Raw genomic sequence first — 22797 nt, 5'->3', positions numbered from 1 at the left:
GCTCTGTGTATGCCTCCTCGTTATGGTTCCTCGTCACTTCCGTGACAAATTGTGATGGGTTCACTGAGGGGTAGTGTCGTGAATCCCCTGGAACGCATCACATTTGGCATTGGAACGCATTGCGCATGCGTAGTTCGTTGCCACGTGACTTAGGCTGCATTCTGTGATAGGGAGCAAACGGTGACACTACAGCGGAAGTGTCTTTCCGTTCAGTTGTCGGAACTCTATGATTTGGTTGGCTGACTCGTACCCGGAAGAGCCCGTGGCTTGGTTGTCGGAAGTGAGTTGTCCTGGCGGAAGTCAGGACCTGGTCTGGGTGTCAGTGCCTTGACGATGGCGGTCAGTGGACGTAAGAGACTTCTGCAGCTGGTGACCCGGTTTGGGGTGCTCCTGCTGACCCGGTGCCCGTTCTGGTTTTGTTTCAGCCAGCTTATGCTGTATGCAGAGAGAGCAGAGGCCAAGAGGTACCCAAGTGTGTACATGACTGACCCTCCCATTCATTTCCAGGGACCCTCAGCTGCTGCCCGGGTATATGTGGAATCCATAGGTGGGCAAATGTCTCACCAGGGGGGATGGGTGCTATCCACCTCTTCCACTGGGACGGCGGCGGTCGCCATACTTCGCCTGGTGATGGTTGGGAAGAAAGGCGATTGGCTGTTGGTAACTGAGATTTCGTTCATGTGTGCTTCTCAAAAAAGCAGGGGTGAATCGCTTTTCAAAGGCGTGTGACAGGTGGCGATTTGATGCCTGCTTTAACCCTCAAGACGCCAGTCCACCATGCCGCCACCGCCTGCACTGCATGTGATGTGTCCCCATTCACTTAAATGGATCATATTCAGCGGGGCGACCAACCTTGCCTGATTGCCTTGTGTGGGTAGCTGGTCAGGAAGGGGTTAAATAGTGGAACTAGAGGGAGGAGACTCCTCTTGCCGGTGCCAACATCTTCTTTTGTGTGCCGTGTCCTGTCGAGAAATGCCCGCCCGGAGGGGACGTTACATTTTAAAAATTTTTTTTTTTTTTTTTTTCACTTCAGACTCCACCCCATAGAGTGTGCATTATATGCTCATGTTCGGCGCACCCGCCCATTGCATCTCTATGTTGGTTTTGCATCATAAGTGTTGCTTCTTCTTGTGTGAATTTTTTACTCTTCTTTTTTTTTTTTTTTTTTTTTTTTTTTTATATTATTATTATATATGTAAATATATATTATTGTTATTTATTAAATGTCACTCCTCATATTTCAGAGGCACAAAAGGATTACATTTTTATTTTATCCCCCCCTTCTCCTCCCCCCCCCCATCCCCCCTATCTCACCTTAAACAATCTCCTATATCACTAGTTCTTTCAAATTTTCTTCTAGTGTTTCTTTTAAGTGTCTACCCTTAATTTTTCTGCATAACTCCACGATTTCTTGAAAGTCCTCCATCTATCCCATTTCGTGATTTGTAAGATGTTATTACCCTCTATGCCCTCTTTTAATTCTTCCATTCTGTAAGTTTCTTCGACCGCATCAATCCACTCCCAAATTGAGGGGCACTCCAATTCTTGCCACCTCCTTGGAATAAGTCTCTTAGCGGCATTGAGTAGATGTGGTACAAGCGTTTTCCTGTAACTTTTTATGCCTTCCTCCCCCCCATGAAATAGGATGACCCATGGGTCCATCTTGATCTTTTTCCCCGTGATCTCTTCCACACAGGCCAAGATTTTTTCCCAATACCTCTTAACCTTAGTACATCCCCACCAGATGTGTGCCATATTTCCTGGTGATCCACATCCCCCCCAACACTCTCCTGTCTGATCTTCTTTGAATTTTTTTAGCTTTTCCGGGGTCATGTACCATCCGGATATGCATTTAAAACACATCTCCGCCGTTCGACTGTCCACCGCAGAGGAGTGTGTCAGAGCCAACATTTTATCTATTGTGCCCTTGTCCCGTTGTGTTCCCAGTTCCCTTTCCCATTTTTTAATGAATGGAGGTATATTCTGCTCATCCATCTTCAATAGAATTCTATATAGCTTTGATGTAGTTCCTTTTGCTCTTTCCATGAAGCATATTTTTTCTAGGTCTGTTAACTGGTCTCCCGCTCTCAGTGGGCCTGGTAGATCCTGGGTAAAATGTTTAAGCTGCTGGTACCTCCATTCATTAATTTCCATTAAATTCTTTTTAGTTTTTAACTCGGGTAGTGTTATTATGTGACCCTCCCTTATTATGTCCCTTAGTTGTGCCGTGTCCTGTTTGATCCAATTCCCCCCGACTTGTGTTTTACCTGGTGCAAAATAATCATTATTTTTCAGTGCTATAAAGGGTGAATTATATTCCTTCTCAATTTTTTTGTAGACATTGTCCCATATTTTAAGTGCATTTTTTGTTATTTCGTGTGCGTTTTTCTCTAGTGTTCTAAATTGAGGAGGATTCCATATAATCTTGTCCAGCCTCGTCTGTGCTAACTCATTTTCTAGACTAACCCACCTTTTTTCTTTGTTGGCTCTGGCCCACTCCACCACCCTTGTCATTACCACTGCATCATAATATCCTTTGACGTCCGGTACCGCTAAGCCCCCCTTTTTTTTTGGTTGTTTTAGGGTCTGGAGTGATATCCTATGTTTCTTATTTCTCCAAATGTAATTCATAATTATTTTTTTTAAAGCAGAAAATAGTGTTCTCGGGAGGGCTATGGGGATCATCTGAAATTTATATAATATTTTAGGTAAGATAACCATTTTGCAATAATTGATTCGTCCTATCCATGATATTGCTCTATTTTCCACTCTTTTTATTTCTGTCTTAATTTCATTTATTAGGGGAATGAAATTTATCTTATACATTTTTTTTATAGAGTTTGCTAACCGTATCCCTAGATATTTGAGTTCTTTAACCCAGGCAAACTGGTACTTCACTTTTAAGAATTGCTCTTCTAATTTACTTATATTTATACTCATAATCTCCGTTTTGGTGAGATTTATTTTGAAATTCGAGATTTCCCCATAATCTCTACATAGATTTAAAAGGTTTGAGATTGATGTTTTGGGTTTGTCCAAATAGAAGAGGATGTCGTCTGCAAAGGCAGAGAGTTTGTATTCCTCCTCTCCCACTTTGACCCCTTTTATTTCTTTGCAATTGCGTATCCTGGCCAGCAACGGCTCCAAAGAGAGCACAAACAGGAGTGGCGACAGAGGACACCCCTGCCTTGTACCATTTTTCATTGAGAAAGTTTGAGATAGACTGCCATTTATCTTTATTTTGGCAGTGGGAGACAAATAAAGGGCTGCAATCCAGTCTATCATTCTCTGTCCAAACCCCATGCCTCTCAGAGTCAGCAGCATAAGTCCCCAGTCTACTCTGTCAAACGCTTTTTCTGCGTCAATCGACAGAAGTAAACCTGGGGACCCTACTGCCTTCATTCTCTGGAGCAACAAGAGTGTTTTTACTCCATTGTCTCTACCCTCTCTACCCTGGACAAAGCCCGTTTGGTCCGGATGTACCAGTTTTGTCATTTCCTGTCTAACTCTTCTGGCCAATACCTTTGCGTACAATTTTATATCAGTGTTCAGCAAAGATATCGGCCGGTACCCTGAACAGCTTCCTGTGTCTTTACCTTCCTTTGGGATAACTGTGATGGTTGCCTCTGATGCTTCTTTACTTAATTTATACTCTCTTCCAAGTCCATTAAAGTACTGGCATAGTTTTGGTAGAAGGATCTCCTTGTATTTTTTATAATACATCACTGTAAAGCCGTCCGGGCCCGGGCTTTTTCCAGTTTCTGAACTTGTTAATGCTAGTTTAATTTCATTTTCTGTGATAGGCCTATCCATCCCTTCTGCCTCTGATTGATCTATTTTTGATATTCCTGCTTCTTTTAAAAATGTTGTAATCTTGTTTTCTTTCTCCCCTTTTTGCCAGTTCTTTTGTTCTACTGAATATAGTTTTTCATAGTATATTCTGAATGTTTCTGCAATATCTTTTGTTGTATGTAAGACCTTACCTTTTTCATTTTTAATTTTGTCTATATAATTCCTAGATTTCTTTTTTTGTACCATCCGAGCAAGATGTTTGCTTGTTTTATTTCCCCACCTGTATCTTTCCCTTGCTATTGAGTTAAATTCCCTTTTTGTATCTTGATCTAAGAGTTCTTTAAGCTCATTTCGCTTGTTTACTAAGTTTAAATATAGGTCTTGTTGCTTTCCTATTTTCTTATGTTTTTGTTCAAGATTAAAAATCTCCTCTATGAGTTTTTCCCTTGTACTACTCTCTTCTTTCTTCTTCCTTGCTCCTTCGGAGATCAGGACCCCTCTTATCACCGCCTTATGGGCGTCCCAAAGTGTTGCTTTAGAGATTCCATCTATCTCATTTGTTTTAAAGTACTCTTCTAATTCTTTTTTAACCCTCAGGAAGCTTTTCTCTTTGATTATTAGCTCTTCATTAAGTCTCCAATTTTGATAGGGCTTTTGGTTCCCTGAGATATTTATGGATATGCTAATGGGGGCATGATCCGAAATCGTCATGGTTTCTATTCTTGTCTCGACCACCATCTCCAACATTCTATGGTCCACCAGTATGTGGTCGATCCGAGAATAACTACCATGGACCGGGGAAAAAAACGTGTAATCTCGTTGGCCCGGGTTAAGGATCCTCCATGTATCCACTAATTGATTTCTATGCAGACTTTCCCTAACCTTTTTTAGTAGTATGTCTTGGGTTTCTGGTGCCTGGTAGGTTTTATCTACCTTCGGGTCCATACAAAAGTTTAAGTCACCTCCCAGTATTAACTTTCCCCTCCTAAAATCTTTTAATTTCTCTAATATTCCCAACAGGTATTTCATCGGGGAGGTATTCGGAGCATATATATTTACAAGAGTGTATTCCTCCTCCTCCAGTTTTCCCCTTAAAAAGAGGAATCTCCCTTCCGGGTCTGTCATTCTATCTGTTAGAACAAACCGTGTCCTCTTCGCTATTCCAATTGCTATCCCTCTAGCTCTTTTTGAGATGGTATCTCCATAGTACCATCTGGGAAAGTCGGGGGAGTATATCTTTATGTTTGACCCCAATGTAAGGTGGGTTTCTTGTAAGAAGGCAATGTCTGTCCTATACCTTTTCAACTCCTTTAATATCTTATGTCTCTTAATAGGACTATTAAGGCCTTTGACGTTATAGGACAGACATTTAATCACTGTCATCTTTGTTTTCCTTTCTTCGGATTATGCTCTCTTCTGATTGTTTTGGTGAGATAGGGTTTCTTCCCTCCCTCAATCCCATCCCTCCCCTCCCTCCCGCCCCCCCCGTCTCCTCCCCCACCCTCCCTCCTTCCCACCTCCTCCCCCCTCCCTCCTTCCCTCCCATCCCCTCCCCCTCCAGCCCATCCCCCCCTCCTTTTCATCTCCTCCCCCCTCCCTCCCTCCCCCCCCTATTTGGCCTTTTAAAGGCCTCTGGGCCATCTTCTAAGCCCTGGTCCAGATCGCTCTGGGTGGGGGTCTGAGATTGCCTCCCCCCTCTCCCGGTTTTCCAGCCGGAGAAGGGGGGGGGTGACGGGGACAAAGCCCCAGTCCGGGGTCAGCGGGAAGCCCGAGTCAGGGATAGAAAAAAGGTTGTTAGGTAATGGCAAAAAAAAAAAAAAAAAAAACACAAAACAAAAAAGAGCATACACAAAGAAAAAAAAAGAAAAGAAAAGAGAGAAGGGGCAACCGGGGAGAACAGGGTAGAGTGGACAGGGCGGGAGTTTCCACTCTCCCCCCTCTCTCTCTCGTCCCCGCCCCCCCCCCCCTACTCCCAACCTGGCAGGTCAGGGACCTGGATATCTAGCTTCCTACAAAATTCCCTTAAGTCCTCGGGAAATCTTAGTGTCGCTGATCTCCCTTCCTTTGTTCCAATTAGGCATGCAGGGAACCCCCAGTAATATTTAATGTTCGAGTCTATCATCTGCTTTAGGAGTGGTTTTAACAACCATCTTCTTGCCAGGGTTTCTGGGGCCACATCCGTAAATATCTGCAGCTCCGTTCCTTCAAACACTATCGGGGGTTGTCCCCTCGATTTCTTCCAAATTGCTTCCTTATCTTCATAAAATCTGAACCTTATTATGACATCTCTTGTTCGCTCGGGGGTCGCTCTTTTCGGGTTTCCCACTCGATGGACCCTTTCGATTCCAATTGGGTTATCTATTGTTCTTTCCAGTATTGGGTTGAATATCTTCTGAGCTATTAGCCTGAGGTCCTCGTCCCTCTTCTCTGGTATGGATCTTATCCTTAAGTTTTGTCTCCGACTTCTATTCTCCTGGTCCTCTAATTTGTAGAGAATATGCCTCTGTTGTAATTGAATCTGATCCATCTGGGCTTTTAGTGCGCTTGATTCCTGTTCCTGTTTCTCTATTTGTTCTTCTGCTGTTTCGATTCTAGAGAGCATGTGGACAAAATCTGTCCGTAGGTTCTGTATTTCTCCTTTTATCACGTTTTCCAGCCTTAACAACATCTCTGCCATTTCTCCCTTTGAGGGGGACTGAGTGTCTGCGCTTCGTTCATCCATCCTGCTACTCTCCAGTCTGCATCCTGTAGGCCCCTCCTCTCTTGATTCTATAGATGTTTCTCTGGAGTTATCGCTTTGGGGTTTCTTATTTTCAGCTTTTTTAACTTTGTTCATTTGTTGTTGCTTTGTTACCCCCTGGGCCTCAGGGACTCGCGGGCTTTCCCCTCTTGTCACAAATGGTCTTATTGAGCTTGTTGCTGTTGTATTACTTGGAGTAGTTGGGGGTCCCCCCTTTGTTGATCTACTCGTCATTCTGCTCATCTTAGTCTCCTTCCTTCTAATTCTCTTCCCCAGCTTGGCTTCCTATTCCCAGCGGGTTAATAAAGAATCCAATGTCTGGTACTCTACCCAGTATGACCGGGTCTTATCCCCCTTCAAATTTGAATTTACTTTGGTTTTCTTTCTCATTCACTCCCCCTGAGAGAAAATTGCTTAATATATCTTAATCTCGGCTCAGAAGGTTTATTTGATCAATATCTGAGGTCCCCATCACAAAATAAAGCAAACACCGAAAAAAAACAAAAAAAGGAAAAAGGGAGAGAAGACCGAAAGGAATGGACATAAAAGGAGAGAAAGAAATAAAAAGATGTAAAAGGAAGAGTGAAGGCCAGGGCAAAGATGCTCGTTTAACCCAATCAAAATTTGCGGTTCTCAGTAAGCGTCAGGTCCCAAAACAGGGTCATCAACAGAGTTCCATGGACCGGCAGAATCAAAAGTATGGATCAAAGCACAAACATAAACCCAGGGTCAGGTTACAGGTAGAAGGAACTGACACCTGTTTAGCGATGATCCTGAGTCTTGTGGTGCCTTAAGTAGACCATTGGGCGCCAATAAGGCTATTTAAATGTGCTTACTCACTAATGCGCTGCGGCTTACTTATATGTGCTTATATGTGCACCAGCACGTGTAAGTGCACGTATGGTCCTGCCCCGTTCTGTGGACTATTCTAACTGCATGCACATTTCTTTGAGCATGGAGATGAGTTAGAGTTCCTTGACACCTTTCTACATTGCTGTCACAGCATCATGGGGGGTAGGGCTATCTATAGACTTTGAGTGATCACCAATTGGTGTGGCTAGTTTAAGGGGGATTACCGTTTTTTTTTTGTCAATGTTTATTTTTTCCCCCTGTTAGGTTCTCTAACCACTTTTCTATAGATCTTCACCGTTCAATGACAAACAATATTGAATTGAATCAAGCAAGTGTACAGGTAGAGGCATTGCTAGTGTAAAAAAGGATTCTCAGCATTTGATGGTTCCTGGCTCTTGAGTTACGCCTTATAGTTTACACTCTCAATAATTTAGGGGGCAACAAAACCGAGCAGGACAAAATTAGACTTTTGGCACATCTTTGACAGCATTGACAGTTTCTTCTAAGACTCTTAATCCTCATCCCTTAGGGATTTCCTTTACCGCACCTCCTCCTCCTCCGAGTGCCTTTGAAGTACAAGCATAATACAAATAACAGCCGACCTTATCCTCTGTGATGGTGATATGGGTATGGGTGGGTGTATACGACCTGTCTCATGCTCCCTGCATGGTTTGAACCTCCCGCTGCACGCTCCGCTTGCCGCCTCCTCTCCCGTCCGTGTCTGGTTCTTTACCCGCTGTGGCCAATATGGCTAGACATCCTAGCGTGAGGCAGGTCAGGCTGGTCCGTCCCGTGCTGTGGTCTGTCCCCGCCGCTTACGCTGCGGTGGTTTTCAGTGTGCATACTTCCAGAAAGCAGCGTGCGGCGTACAGATGGGAACTGCCAGCTCCTGTCTTCGTTTGGCGCGGTCCCTCCTCATCCCCCAGCAACCTCCAGCTCTTCGCTCCCCCCACCTACGAGCGCGCCTCTTCCTCACGTGCACATGCACGTCATGGCTGGGGACGTTACATTTTAACATTGAAATATTTATTACAATTTTTTTTTATTTTTTATTATCAGTCCTGTTGGGGGGGATGGGCTTTGGTAAAATATCAGGGGTCTAAACAGACCCCTGATATCTCCCCTTTGAGACAGGGAACAGGACTGAGGATGGAGATTCCCTAGTCCCTTTCTCTGCAGCCTCAGCTGCACTGAAGGTGAATGAAGAAGAGACAGAGGCTCATGTTCATTCATAAACTGAAGCATCGTAAACACAGATTATGATGATTATGATGCTCAGTTATGAATGGACAGTCAGTGATCGCTGACTCTGTGCATTCGGAAAAGGAAGGGGTGGTAAATGACAGATTTACCAGCTCCTTTCTCTGCTCTCCATTCTGAAAGATCCTGGGACAGGGGGGACGGAGGAGGAGAACACAGGGGGACCCGGAGGGTGAAATGGATTGGGACCCGGAAGACGAAACGGATCGGAACGGAAGCACAGAGGGGGACAGCAGGGGGTGATTGGTGCAGGGAGTTACAAGCACCAATCTCCCTGACAGCCGCAGGAGGGAGAGGAGGAGAAGTGGCTGTCAGAAAAGCTATACAGAGAGATCAGTGCCCCCCCCCCCGCACTGATCATCTTTGAGGCTGCCCAAGCATCGGAGCAAATGCCCGCTATCGGCACCAATACCGATACTGGCATTGGTGCAACCCTAATAAAAACGCACATGTAATCGATCCAATTGATTTAATTTAAATCATTCTAATCAGCCTGGTGGAAATGCTGATATGACAGTTAAGTGTATGTCGCACGCATTGAATAATCTTTTTGATCGTCCCATGATATTTCGGATTGGGCTGCAGTACATTTCACATACGATCGTTAAGAAAAATATTCAGTGTATGGCCACCATTAGGCTGGTCATATAATGAGCAAATTTCATTTAGCTCCTGTTGGGTGGTCCAGCCACAAAAGAGCCTATTGGAAGCGTTTTAGTCAAACAGCATCTGTATCCAATCAGAAGAAGCCGCTGTTTGGGTTTTCTTTCTGATAGCTGCTACCAGTGGCAGTGATTGATCGAGGAACAAGCAATCTCAAACAATCACAACCCACACGGTACCATTCTTTGCACATTGATTGAAAAATGCAATCATTCATAAATCCTAAATTAACTGATATAAATCATTGTTTAACTGAGCAGTGCCAAATCGCAAAAAGTGCTCTGGTCTTGGCCAGCGAAATGGTCTGGGGCTGAAGTGGTTAAGATAAAAAAAACTTCTGTGTGTAGCAGCCACCCCAGCACCCCCCTAATTACTTAGCTGAGCCCCATCTCTCTCCACCGATGTCCACGAATATCTAAGCTGTCTGGGACACTCCTCCTGATTGGCTGAGACACAGCAGCGGCGCCATTGGTTCCTGCGGCTGTCAATCAAAGTCAGTCAGCCAATCAGGGGAGAAAGGGGACGGGGCCAGGTCAGGGCTCTGTGTCTGAATGGATACATGGAGCTCTGATTCGGCTCGGGTGCCCCCAGAGGAAGCTGCTGGCTGAGGGGGCACTCAATAAGAGGGAGGGGCCAGGAGCAGCAAAGTGTCCCGAGAATAGGAGGATCCGGGCAGCTCTGTGCAAAACCAACTGCACAGAGGAGGCAAGTATAACATGTTTTTGTTTTTTTAAACAAGACTTTACAGTCACTTTAAGCTTCCAAAATTAGAACTAATAGCTAATTGGTTGCCATGCACAACTGCTCCAGATTCTGTCTTTCCCAGTTTTAGTAAATTCCCCTCATTGTGTCTTGTACATCTATAACTTGCCTTCCGTTTGAGTGATTATTTATTCTTGTGTTATTTTAGGAAACCGGATATCCCCGTGCCTTATCTGTACTTCGATCTGGGAGCAGCAGTGCTGTTCGCCAGCTTTATGTCCTTCGGTGTAAAGCGCCGCTGGTTTGCCCTTGGTTCTGCCATGCAGCTTGCTGTAAGCACCTACGCGGCCCACGTGGGAGGTCATGTCCACTATGGCGACTGGCTGAAGGTGAGAATGTCTAATGTGATGTCCAAAGTGATAGTTCAGCTTGGGGTAGTTTTTGGCAAGTTGTGTCACTCTTTGCCTTCTTCTATATCTTAATGGCTCAGATGCAATTCCCCTGTCATGTTGGGGTACATGGCTGCAAGAGGGTCAGGGACGTAACGCTCCGCCCAGGAGTCACATGTGCAGTATAGAGCCTTTCAAAATCAATGACAGGCCAATATATACAGTATATATTACTACACGCCAGTATATACGCATGTTTGAGTGGTACTTGCTAGGGTTGTCCCGATACCACTTTTTTAGGACCGAGTACTCGCCGATACCGATTACCAATACTTTTTTTAAATCTCATGCGACAGTGGCACATGTGTTAGTATTTTTTTTTTTTTTTTTTTTTACAATTTGTTAAAACTATTTTTTTTTTTAAAGGGGGGTGGGGGGGGATGGACAGTGTCAGTGTGTTTTTTTTTATTTTTTACAATTCATTTTTTTATTTTTTATCAGCCCTGTTGGGGGGGCTTTGGTGAGATATCAGGGGTCTTAACAGACCCCTGACATCTCCCCTCTGAGACAGAGAAAGGGACTAGGGACACAGATTTCCCAGTCCCTTTCTCAGCAGCCTCAGCTGCACTGAAAATGAAAGGAGAGAAGACAGCGGCTCCTCTCCATTCATAAACTGAAACATTGTAAACAATGTTTCAGTTATGTGAATGGACAGAGTCAGTGATCACTGACTCTGTACATTCGGAAAAGGTAGGAGCCGGATTTACCAGCTCCTACTGCCGCTCTCCATCCTGACAGATCGAGGGGGGACTCGGCGGCAGCACAGCGGGGGACATGGCAGCAGCACGGAAAAAGATGGCAGCACGGAGGGGGGACACGGCAGCAACATGGAAAAAGAGACGGCAGCACGGAGGGAGATGGAAGTATGGAGGGGGACACGGAGGGGTACAACAGCAGAATGGGGGGGGGGGCTGGAGGATATGAGGACAGTCAGCGGTGATCGGTGCTTGTAACTCCCCCCACCGCACTGATCACCATGACTGTTCAGGTATCGGGTGAAGCATTCACTTATTAAGCACTACATGGCCCTCTTGCAGCAGTGTGCTTGTACCCTAATAAGCTCCCCCTCCCTTATGCATCCCCTCTCTCCTTACCTTCTGCAATTAACCTTCCCCCGCTTTCTTCTAACTTTTTATTTTTTTGTCATTATTTGTATCCTAAGGGGGGTCATTTCCTGCTCTAGTAATATTATTTGCTTTCCTTGGAGAGATTCTCCTCACTTCCTGTTTCAGTGACACCACAGGAAGTAACAGGAAGTTTCTCCAACAGAGACATATCAAGTACTAAAACCCTGCTAGAGGTTCTGATGCCTTCCCACTGCTTCATTCACCTTGTGTGATTGAACCCATCCACAGAAACATTAGTGTGAAGGCTTAACAGAAGCTCAGCCACTAACTACTGAATCCATTTAATGTGGTCGCACCTTGCTCTGGAACAGACGGTTTAAAACCACAATCGATATTGAATTCATTAGTAGGAATGTGCAGCAAATTTTTAGACAAATTCTGTTATTTTTTGATTCATTTATTTTGTTAGACTGAGGTCAAAGATCTGTGTCCATAATTGTATCAGCCTGGAGTATTCTCATAACATGTGAAAATCTGTACCGGGGTCCCTCAAACATCAGACAGATCAGGGAACGCTGGGGATAGATTCTATGTAATCGTTGTGGATTGAAGTCTACCCATGTAAAAATTGAGTCTCTATGAAATAACAAGTTTAGAGAATCCTTCAAGACAATCCTCTCAGTCCAATGCTGGAATAAAAATTCTCCATCAGTGTCCCTACAGTAGGGTGTCCATGTGTCCCGGATTGCTCGGGACAGTCTCACATTTTGCAGGTCTGTCCCGGGCACATTCATTCCAGGACAATACAGTGTCCCGGAATGAAACTGACACAGCCACCCCCCCAGGCCAATCTGATGCACCCAAAAAAAAGGCCGCCACATCACCACTTTACTCACTGACAGTACTTGTCCTGGCCGGGAATGCCTGGAGGAGCACAATCCCGCCCCCTTCTTGTGACTGGAGAAATCATAAATTCCGTCTCTTGTGTCCAATTACTGTGCTGTGATTAGTTACAGCACAAGCTGAATTTTGGGAAGGGAGGGTGTCCCTGAATGGTAGTTTGGAAATGTGGTCACCCTACCCTACAGTCTATCGGTCTTGGGAGAATTTACACAGACAAGAGCTAGATATAGGGAGGACAAGGGCTGAAAAAGAGTCTTGCAGGATGGAGATTCTTAGTCAGTCTGTTTCAAGCACTCAAGATTTCCTCTACATTAAATTACTAAGTTCCGTAAGATTACCCAGAATGGCTGCCTCCAAACAGCTGCATTTGCCCTCAACTGTTTGAACCACCATCTACCCAAAACTAGGACTGCTGACCAACAATAACACAGGGTAGGAATGGGGGGCAGTGTGCAGGAGAGGAGTGCACAGGGTATGAATGGGGGGCAGTAATTGCAGGAGAGGGGTGCACAGGGTATGAATGGGGCGCAGTATGTGCAGGAGAGGGGTGCACAGGGTAGGAATGGGGAGCAGTATGTGTAGGAGAAAGGGTGCATAGGGTACAAATGGGGGGCAGTGTGTGCAGGAAAGGGGTGCACAGGGTATTAATGGGGGCAGTATGTGCTGGAGAGGGCTGCACAGGGTATGAATGGGGAGCAGTGTGTGCAGGAATAAGTTGCACAGGATATGAATGGGGGCAGTATGTGCAGAAGAGGTGCACAGGGTAGGAATGGGGGGGCAGAGTGCAGGAGAGAGGTGCGCAGGGTATGAATGGGGGACAGTAATTGCAGGATGGGGGTGCACAGGGTATGAATGGGGAGCAGTATGTGCAAGAGAGGTGCACAGGGTATGAATGGGGGGCAGTAATTGCAGGAGGGGGGTGCACAGGGTATGAATGGTGAGCTGTATGTTTAGGAGAGGAGTGCTGAGGGTATGACAGTGGTTGGTATGCACAGGAGGAATAGCAGGCAGTGTGTGCAGTAGAGGGGTACACAGGGTATGAATGGGGGGCAGTGTGCAGGAGAGGGGTGCACAGGGTATGAATGGGGAGCAGTGTGTGCAGGAATAAGTTGCACAGGATATGAATAGGGGCAGTATGTGCAGAAGAGGTGCACAGGGTAGGAATGGGGGGGCAGAGTACAGGAGAGAGGTGCGCAGGGTATGAATGGGGGACAGTAATTGCAGGATGGGGGTGCACAGGGTATGCATGGGGAGCAGTATGTGCAAGAGAGGTGCACAGGGTATGAATGAATGGGGGGCAGTAATTGCAGGAGTGGTATGAATGGTGAGCTGTATGTTTAGGAGAGGAGTGCTGAGGGTATAACAGTGGGTAGTATGTACAGGAGGAATAGCAGGCAGTGTGTGCAGTAGAGGGGTACACAGGGTATGAATGGGGGGCAGTGTGCAGGAGAGGGGGCACAGGGTATAAATGGGGGGCAGTAATTGCAGGAGAGGGGTGCACAGGGTATGAATGGTGAGCTGTATGTTTAGGAGAGGAGTGCTAAGGGTATGACAGTGGGTAGTATGCACAGGAGGAATAGCAGGCAGTGTGTGCAGGAGAGGGGTGCACAGGGTATGAATGGGGAGCAGTGTGTGCAGGAATAAGTTGCACAGGATATGAATGGGGGCAGTATGTGCAGAAGAGGTGCACAGGGTAGGAATGGGGGGGGCAGAGTGCAGGAGAGAGGTGCGCAGGGTATGAATGGGGGGCAGTAATTGCAGGAGAGGGGTGCACAGGGTATGAATGGTGAGCTGTATGTTTAGGAGAGGAGTGCTAAGGGTATGACAGTGGGTAGTATGCACAGGAGGAATAGCGGGCAGTGTGTGCAGGAGAGGGGTGCACAGGGTATGAATGGGGGCAGTTTATGCAGGAGAGATGTGCATAGGGTATGAATGGGGGGATAGTGTGTGCAGGAGAGAGGTGCACATGGTATGAATGTGGGCAGTATGTGCAGTAAAGAGGTGCACATAGTATGAATGGGGGTAGTATGTGCAGTAAAGAGGTGCACAGGGTATGAATGGGGGCAGTGTGTGCAGGAGAGAGGTGCACAGGGTATGAATGGGGGCAGTATGTGCAGTAAAGAGGAGCACAGGGTATGAATGAGGGCAGTGTGTGCAGGAAAGAGTTGCACAGGGTATGAATGGGGGCAGTATGTGCAGGAAAGAGTTGCACAGGGTATGAATATGGGCAGTATGTGCAGGAGAGAGGTGCACAAGGTATTAATGAGGGGCAGTGTGTGCATGAGAGAGGTGCACGTGGTATGAGGATGTAATGGCAGACACCTTGTGCAGTTGAGGAGTGTGAAGGGTATGACAGTGGCCAGTAATGTATACGCAGGGGAGGAGATTGGAGGACATGGCCATGCAGAGATTAGAGAGATTTCCTCTTACTTCCTGTAATAAAGTGAAGGGAAATCTTATTTTGACAGTTATCTCTGAAGCAGGTGTCCCCATTGGAAGATTTCTCCACACTTCATCTTCTAGTGACACTACTTTCTGTCCTGGTAACAGTGACCACCAGAACAAGGAGATTGGATGACTCTCCCCAGCACGCACAGAGGATGCAATAAAAACTCTATGGGTTTTAGAACTACTGCAATAAAAACAAGTATTTCCTAGAGATGCGTCAAGACGTTAAAATGTATTGATGCCCCAATGATTGGTCTCCCAATGGCCGTTTTATTTTTTATAATGGTTTCCACTCCTCCATGTCACTCAGGTACGAATGTATTCTCGAATCATCGCTGTCATTGGCGGCTTCCTCATCCTGGCCAGCGGAGCTGGAGAAATCTACAGACAGAAGCCTCGTAGCCGATCAATGCAGTCCACAGGACAGGTCTTCCTGGGCATCTACCTCATCTGTCTGGTATGTAGACATGGTGTTTACTGTGAGCACATTTGATTGGGTCAAGGTGGATGAATACTTTTATAACCCTGTTTATAATGAGAGTGTGCTTTTCCATGCTTTTCCTTTCTTTCTGCATGCCACAATGCAATGATCCATGCCTGAATATCATATTCATAGCACTGGACATTGCCACAGAGAGGGAGAAGGCGCTTTGCTCCCGATCTCTAAAATTCTGTGGTTGCAAGGGGATTTGTAGGGGGCAAGGGTGCAGTGGAGCCTTGGGTGTAGTGTTGGCATATAAAAGTCAAGGTGAATGTACAATGTATATGTAAAGCGCTGCGTAAATTGACGGTGCTATACTTGGTACTTAAAGTGGAGGTTCACCCTATAAAAAAATTCTAACACTGCATCCAGCCCAGTTGTGCATATAAAATGACACTGACCCTTTTTTTCCCCCCGTAGATAGCGTTTAGCCGTGGAATTCACCGCGGCTTCCGGGTAGGGAATCTCGCGGGAGTGGGCGTTCCTATTGACATGCCAATTGATTGACATGCTAAACGATGGCGCACACAGCGCGTCACGACTTCCCGAAGGAAGCTCGGGTCGGCTCGGCTCTATTCGGCGCCTGCGCACCGGCGCTGAATAGAGCCGAGCCGACCCGAGCTTCCTTCGGGAAGCTCATCGAGCTTACAATCTAAAGGTGATTCAGAAGGTAATGGCTGCTGGAGGTGACTCAAATACAGTTCTTAGGTGGGGTAGGCTTCCCTGAGATTTCAAGGATCGCCTAATGGTGCACTGGGTAGGAGCTGACTGAACATACTGGGGAAAGGAGTTCCAGAGGATGGAGGGGGTTCTGTAAAAGTCCTGGAGGTGACCATAGGAGGTGGTAACAAGGGAGCTAGAGAGCGGGATGTCTTGGGAAGAGCGTAGAGGACGATTTGGGCGATAACTGCAGATGAGGTTGGCGATGTAGCTGGTGGTGGCAGTGTTGTGGACGACTTTCTACATTGTGTATCAGTTTTTTTTCTTACAGTAAGTCTCTGTTGTCTCTACTAGGCATACACTCTACAGCACAGTAAGGAGGACCGCCAGTCCTACCTGGACTTCCTCCCAGGAGGGGAACCGGCTCTGCAGATCCTTTTTGTCCTGTATGGAGTGCTGGCACTGTCCTTCCTGTCCGGCTACTACGTGAGGTTCTCTGCTCAGGTACTCGCCGTCCTGCTCCCCTTCTCTCTGCTCCTCGTAGATGGAAACATTGGCTTCTGGCACAAGGACCGTCGGGTGGAATTCTGGAACCAGATGCGAATGATCGGACAGAATGTTGGTATTTTTGGAGCTGCTGTCATATTGGCTACAGATGGTTGAGAACAATTCTATTAGGTGGTCCTAATTCAGCAGCAAACCAATGGCACACAACTGTTTCAAGTTCTTTTGTATCGTCCTCAGACTTTCACGGGAGCATTGTTACCTTTTCATCGGAATGGCTCGGTATCTATAAAACCGGTCCCATAAATCATTGTTCATATCACCCAGAATCCTCTGCTCTGTGGTCTGATGGCATGAGGGGTGCACCGTTTTATTTACATTCCATATTTCTGCCATGCTGAGTATAGGAGTGTTTTTATATGCATCTTGATTGTTTATGTGAGTGTAAGCTCTACAGTAATGAAGGGCATTAGCTTCCAATGGACAGAATGAGTAAAAAAAACTAAATTGATGTCCAGTGCCCTGCTGTGGGTCTGCATGTACAGGATAAACCACAAACATAGGCAACGTATTATGAAGATTGTTCTGATTTGGCAGCTACGTTCTGTACAAAGTAAACATTTTAACCACTTCAGCCCCGGACCATATTGCTGGTCAATGACCGGGCCACTTTTTTGCGATTCGGCACTGCGTCGCTTTAACTGACAATTGCGCGGTCGTGCGACGTGGCTCCCAAACAAAATTGGCGTCCTTTTTTCCCCACAAATAGAGCTTTCTTTTGGTGGTATTTGATCACCTCTGCGGTTTTTATTTTTTGCGCTATAAACAAAAATAGAGCGACAATTTTGAAAAAAAAATATATTTTTTTTGCTGTAATAAATATCCCCAAAAATATATAAAAAAAAAACATTTTCTTTCCTCAGTTTAGGCCGATACGTATTCTTCTACATATTTTTCGTAAAAAGGGAAGGGGTTTACACTAGGGGGCGAGGAAGGGGTTAATTATGTTCCCTGGGTGTGTTCTAACTGAAGGGGGGGAGGGACTGACTAGGGGAAATTACTGATCGCTGTTCATACATTGTATGAACAGACGATAAGTCATTTCTCCCCCTGACAGGACCGGGAGCTGTGTGTTTACGAGCGATCGCCCCTAGTGGCTGATTCGCGAGGTGACTTAGATCTACGTGACCTCGCGCAGGGGAGCCGACCTGCCGCCGTATAACTGCGGCTGCTGGTCGGCAAGTAGTTAAACTGCGCTGTATATTCCTGACTACCCATGTTCATTATAGACCTGAACAAAGCACTGGGCATCAAACTGCATGTTGCCAAACACAGTTCAGTGCTCAGGTGTAGGGGATTCTCCTGGAAAGGTTTGAGCTCTTTTCCCATATACTCTCAGAATATTCCTAGGAATAGATTGATGGCCCCAAGCTAAGCCAAAAATAAGTCTGCACAAGGGACATACCTGACAGATAGTATGGTGTTTCCCTTGTGCTGATGCTTCTTCTTTTAGTAGAAATCTTCCTCCGTCTTAGACAATGCCAGTTTTTAGTGGATGCCGACAAAATTTACTGGCTATTGGCTTCTTAAATGTGTCTTGGGTACTCTGGCTGAAGGTCTCCACACCTGAGTTCCCAGCTCCACCGACCCAATGTTGTCATTGAACTGTTCATTTACCTTATATTGCAAAGACTATTGTGGGAACAATGCGGTTCTGTGACTTGTCCTTGTAATGATTGTGGTGGGTGGAGCTGAGAACACTGAAATTTTTAGGGCTCGTTCATGCGATTTGCGGTGACCTGCATTTTTCTGCACTGGATAAACGCATGTTGTCATTGTTTTCTATGTGCCCTGTACATACCAGAACATGGGTTTGATGGGCGGTGCAGAAAAATGCAGCCTGTCTGCATTAGACCGAATGCCACAACACAGCCGCCCAATGCAGTGAGCTGCTGCTTTGCAGAGACATGAATCAAGTGTCACTATGGTAGCCAATAAGTTCACCTTTGGGAATATGTTACGCGTTCCATCTGATTTTAGGGAGAAACATGTAACCTGTTCCCAGTGCTGCAGCTGTCACGCGCCGCCCCCCCCCTTTCCTGTGGGCCTTGTGGGGCTCCGCCCACACAGACGCATCATTCATACGCGCAGCTCTGTATGTGTGAATGAACCACAAGCCTCAATCCTTTGCGGCTGCCGGCTTGTAGTTCTCAAACTACCACGACCCTGTGATAGTCATTGAGTCGTCCTGTCAGGAAGTATCGACTTACCTGTAAGAGTACACTGACAGTGTGCAGGAGACCTGAGTTACCTCAGCAATCTGCTTTTCCAGGCTCTTGCTACAAAAACAAATAAATGCATTTCCTTCTAATGGGTGCTAGATAGGTGAAAAACTTGTTCCGGCAATATGGAGCTATGTTTACAAAGTTATTGTTTTTCGTATATATGTCTTGCGCTATCAGATTTGTTTTTGTGAGTAATTCTTTAACGAATGCGAGAAATATGGGACTTGCATGGCATGTTCCCTCTCCTCCCTGCTACCTATCCTGCATACCCTGTGTGCTTATTTAATTATTTTTTTTAAATCGGGTTTGGTCACGTGATCCTGCATCTCCAGCTTCCCTGTGTGAGTGCTTGACGATGGCTGTGATTTCCAGGGACCTGTGTCATCAGCCCTAGGCACCCATGGTCCAGCCATTGCCATCCCTCCTCTTCCCTGCAGCAGCTGCACACTGACGCAGGGAAGCTTGAGCTACAAGATCACATGACCTGACCAGAGCATATTAAAAGTACACAGATCTTCTCTTTCTTTTTTTTTTATACAGGATATGCAGGAGTTGGGCCCCTTTCACACGGGGCGGATCAGTAATGATCCGCCCTGTGAACCTCCGCTTGCTCAGCGGGGATCGCTCCGTTGATCCCTGCTGAGCCGGCGGATGACAGGGCGGTCCCCGCATACTGTGCAGGGACCACCCTGTCTTTCCTCCGCTCTCCCCTATGGGGGGATCGGATGAACACGGACCGTCTGTCCGTGTTCATCCGATCCGCCAGACGGATGGAAAAGTAGGTTTTTCCTCTGTCACACTTTGGCGGGTCGGATGTCAGCGGGCATGTCACCGCTGACGTCCGTGGCTCCATAGAGGAGCACGGAGCGCACGTTCAGGTCCGCCTAAAAAACTGGCAGGCGGACCTGAACTGGCTGCCCGTGTGAAAGAGCCCTTAGGCTTTGCTTCCAGCAGGGGAAGGCCATTAGACCTTATGTGCATAATTGCCTCGGGTCAGTGACTCTAAGTATTAATGTAAGAGGACCAAAGTTATGGCCCGTACACATGATTAAAAAATTGGAAGAAAAATACAGCTTTCAACGCGATCGTACGATCATCGGATCGTTAGTACAGAGATTTCAAAAGCCGATCACGACAGTTCATCCGATATCTGAAAATTTGTCTCGCACGATTTTTGTTTAATCATTACAGTCGTCATCCGAAAATACATTACAAATACAATCCAACACATGACATCACTTCCCTTTTTTTTTTTCTGTCATACGAGATTTTTTTCGTAACTTTTGTAAACGCTTCATTTTTGATGATCGACTTGCATGCAAAAAAAAAATAAACTGATGTTTTGTTGTCCGATTTTCAGGTCGTGTGTATGGGGCATTACAGAGAGTCATAGCAGCCTCTATTCTTGGAAAAGTTTCCCTTTTGAAGCCTAATTAATTGAACTTAACATAGACCATAACTAAATATTTCAGGTGCATCAGAATAAAAGGTGTTTGAAGTCTTACAAATAGATTGCATGAAAACAAAAGGCCTATCCCCTGCCAGTAGGCTGTAAAGGACAAGCAGTGGTCTATCTGCAGTGGCCTCACAAACGCCCTGCTAAGCCAGAACTAGGTAGCGCCCTCCAGTCATCGGAGTATGAACTGTGTTTGATTGCAGAGCTCTATGTTTACCTCTGCAGGGCAGCATGTTGGACCTTTGCAGAGAGACCACGGCTTCCACACAGGGAGCAAGGGCCCCCCTCTACACCATACTGGCAGTGGACAGGCTTTCCTGCTCAGGATGTGGCTGCTTTCTAAATAATATAGACCAAACCATCGCACACTTTGTTTTGCTGAACCTGGAATATATTTGGGTCATTTTAAACTGATAACCCAGTTAGGCTTTAACCACGTGCCACACATGGTGTCGTTTGTGGGCTGATGAATAAGTGTGAAATCTTCCGCTACTTTTTTTTTTTATATTGGCGCCTATATAATTAAGATTCTTATTTGATTTAATTTATATTTTAATGTCTTAAATCTAGTGAAGCTGTGCAACACATACTGTCCATGCTTTATTTAACCCTAATTTGCTGATTTGTTGTAGAGCAGGGATAGGCAACCTGGGGACCTCCAGCTGGTGTGGAACTACATTTCCCACGAGGCAATGCAAGGCTGTCAGTTACAATTACTACCAGAGGCATGATGGGACTTGTAGTTCTGCAACAGCTGGGAGGGCCCCAGGTTGCCTCCCCCTGTTGTAGAGACTGGACAGCTGAAAATCGGCCTTTATTGCACTTCTGCAGAACCACCTCTTGGGGGCAGCAGAGCTCCTTATGAACCTCTACCACTGTATATACACAGTATGTTTCAGTTTTATGTCGTTGCAATCATGTGCCTTTTTATCAAGCTACTTTTTTGCTTGTAGAGTTGCAAATCTGTTTATTTCTAGGAAGCAAATCATTGATTCTTTTTTTTATGTCATGGTGTTCTCTGGGTGAAAGAAACTAAAAAAACATATATAACCATTATGAAAGGGAAGATACATAGAAACAAATTAAATGTGTTTATTTCACCTTTTTATACTTATTTTCATTTTAGTAAAGTTCCGTAATCACCTATACAAGGTGGAACTGTATAACCGTGTACAGAACAAAGAGTGCAAGAGTGACCCAACATGAGAGGCTCTGATTCCAATAGCAGGTATACAGTAAATGGATTTTTCAAAGTTATCTCTGGAAACAGGTTGTCTCTTGAGAGCTTTTGGGCTTCCTTTCTTCCTGCTGCTTTAGAATGGGGTGTATCATGGAATCTGTTTTCAAGGGAGAACTTCAACCATTTTTACAGAAAGTTAGATTTAGGCCAGAAAATTTGCAGATAGACAGGGAACATTTTCAACGGGGAAGCTTTTGCCAAATCTGATTTTTATCTTTGAATGTCTTATAGTCGTCTAAAATGTTTGTTTTTTTTTTTTTTTTTTTTTAGTGAAGATCCAGTGCTGTTTTGTGCAGTTCCTCTGGCGATATCCTCTTTTTGAGGTTCGCGCCCTTGATAAGGTATATACAGCAGCTGTATGAGAAGGTAGAGGAGGGGACTGGTGGAGGAAATCACAATACTAGATGGGTCCGGCCAGTATATAGTTACTCTACATATATCTACAGCTGAACAAACTATGCATTACTTTTTATTACTTGTTAGTAAGTGCTTGTCTGAAGAATGAAGAGCAAACAATTTGCAAGGTATTTCATAGAAATCTGGACGTTTTCTTGAAACCCTTCAGGGCCAGTTCACACCATAGAAATGCATTCCGGATGCTTTACAGATGCTTTTCTGCATACATGTTTTTGATGCGCAACAGTGCGTTTTTTGATGCGGTCCAGTGCATTCCCCCCCCCCCCCCCTTATCTTAACTTTAAATAAGGACATGTTTTAGTGCATTTTTGATATGTTTTACAGTGCAGGAAAAATGCAGTATGTTCTACTTTTTTTCTTTTTTCTTTATTTTTTCCTGGAACGCACTGGTGGGAACTATGCATAATAAAACCATATACAGTATATACTCGAGTATAAGCCGATGCACCTAATTTTACCACAAAAAACTGGGAAAACCTATTGACTCGAGTATACGCCTAGAGTGTCCATCTGCATGCCTCACTGTGCCCATGACTAGACTTGGGCCTCGTACACACGATAGTTTAACCAGAGGACAACGGTCTGAAGGACCGTTGTCATCGGTTAACCTATGAAGCTGACTGATGGTCCGTCGTGCCTACACACCATCCGTTAAAAAAACTATCGTGTCAGAACGCGGTGACGTAAAACACGACGACGTGCTGACAAAAAAAAACTAAGTTCAATGCTTCCAAGCATGCGTCGACTTGATTCTGAGCATGCGTGGATTTTTAACCGATAGATGTGCGTACTAACGATCGTTTTTTTCCCATCGGTTAGGAATCCATAGGTTAATTTTAAAGCAAGTTGGCTTTTTTTAACCTAAGGTTAAATAACCT

At 45.5% G+C, this 22797-nt stretch overlaps 1 protein-coding gene across 1 annotated transcript; it reads left to right on the top strand.

The window, feature by feature from the left end:
* The first annotated feature begins 261 nt into the window (after nt 1–261).
* TMEM101 (transmembrane protein 101) lies at nt 262–17033 on the top strand. The gene is made up of 4 exons (XM_040329784.1): nt 262–464; nt 10218–10398; nt 15187–15333; nt 16372–17033. The coding sequence occupies exons 1-4, from the start codon at nt 334–336 to the stop codon at nt 16678–16680; spliced, it is 768 nt and encodes a 255-aa protein (XP_040185718.1). The 5' UTR covers nt 262–333; the 3' UTR covers nt 16681–17033.
* Nucleotides 17034–22797: the final 5764 nt, after the last annotated feature.

Source organism: Rana temporaria, chromosome 12 (assembly GCF_905171775.1).
Source record: "Rana temporaria chromosome 12, aRanTem1.1, whole genome shotgun sequence".
Classification (NCBI taxonomy): Eukaryota; Metazoa; Chordata; class Amphibia; order Anura; family Ranidae; genus Rana; species Rana temporaria.
This window is presented reverse-complemented; position numbering and strand designations above follow the sequence as displayed.

Excerpts from the sequence above, each read along its gene's own strand:
- TMEM101 (XM_040329784.1), top strand. The coding sequence starts at position 334 with ATGGCGGTCAGTGGACGTAAGAGACTTCTGCAGCTGGTGACCCGGTTT. Across the intron at positions 465-10,217 it reads GAGAGAGCAGAGGCCAAGAG|GAAACCGGATATCCCCGTGC; the intron begins GTACCCAAGTGT and ends GTGTTATTTTAG. Across the intron at positions 15,334-16,371 it reads GCATCTACCTCATCTGTCTG|GCATACACTCTACAGCACAG; the intron begins GTATGTAGACAT and ends TGTCTCTACTAG.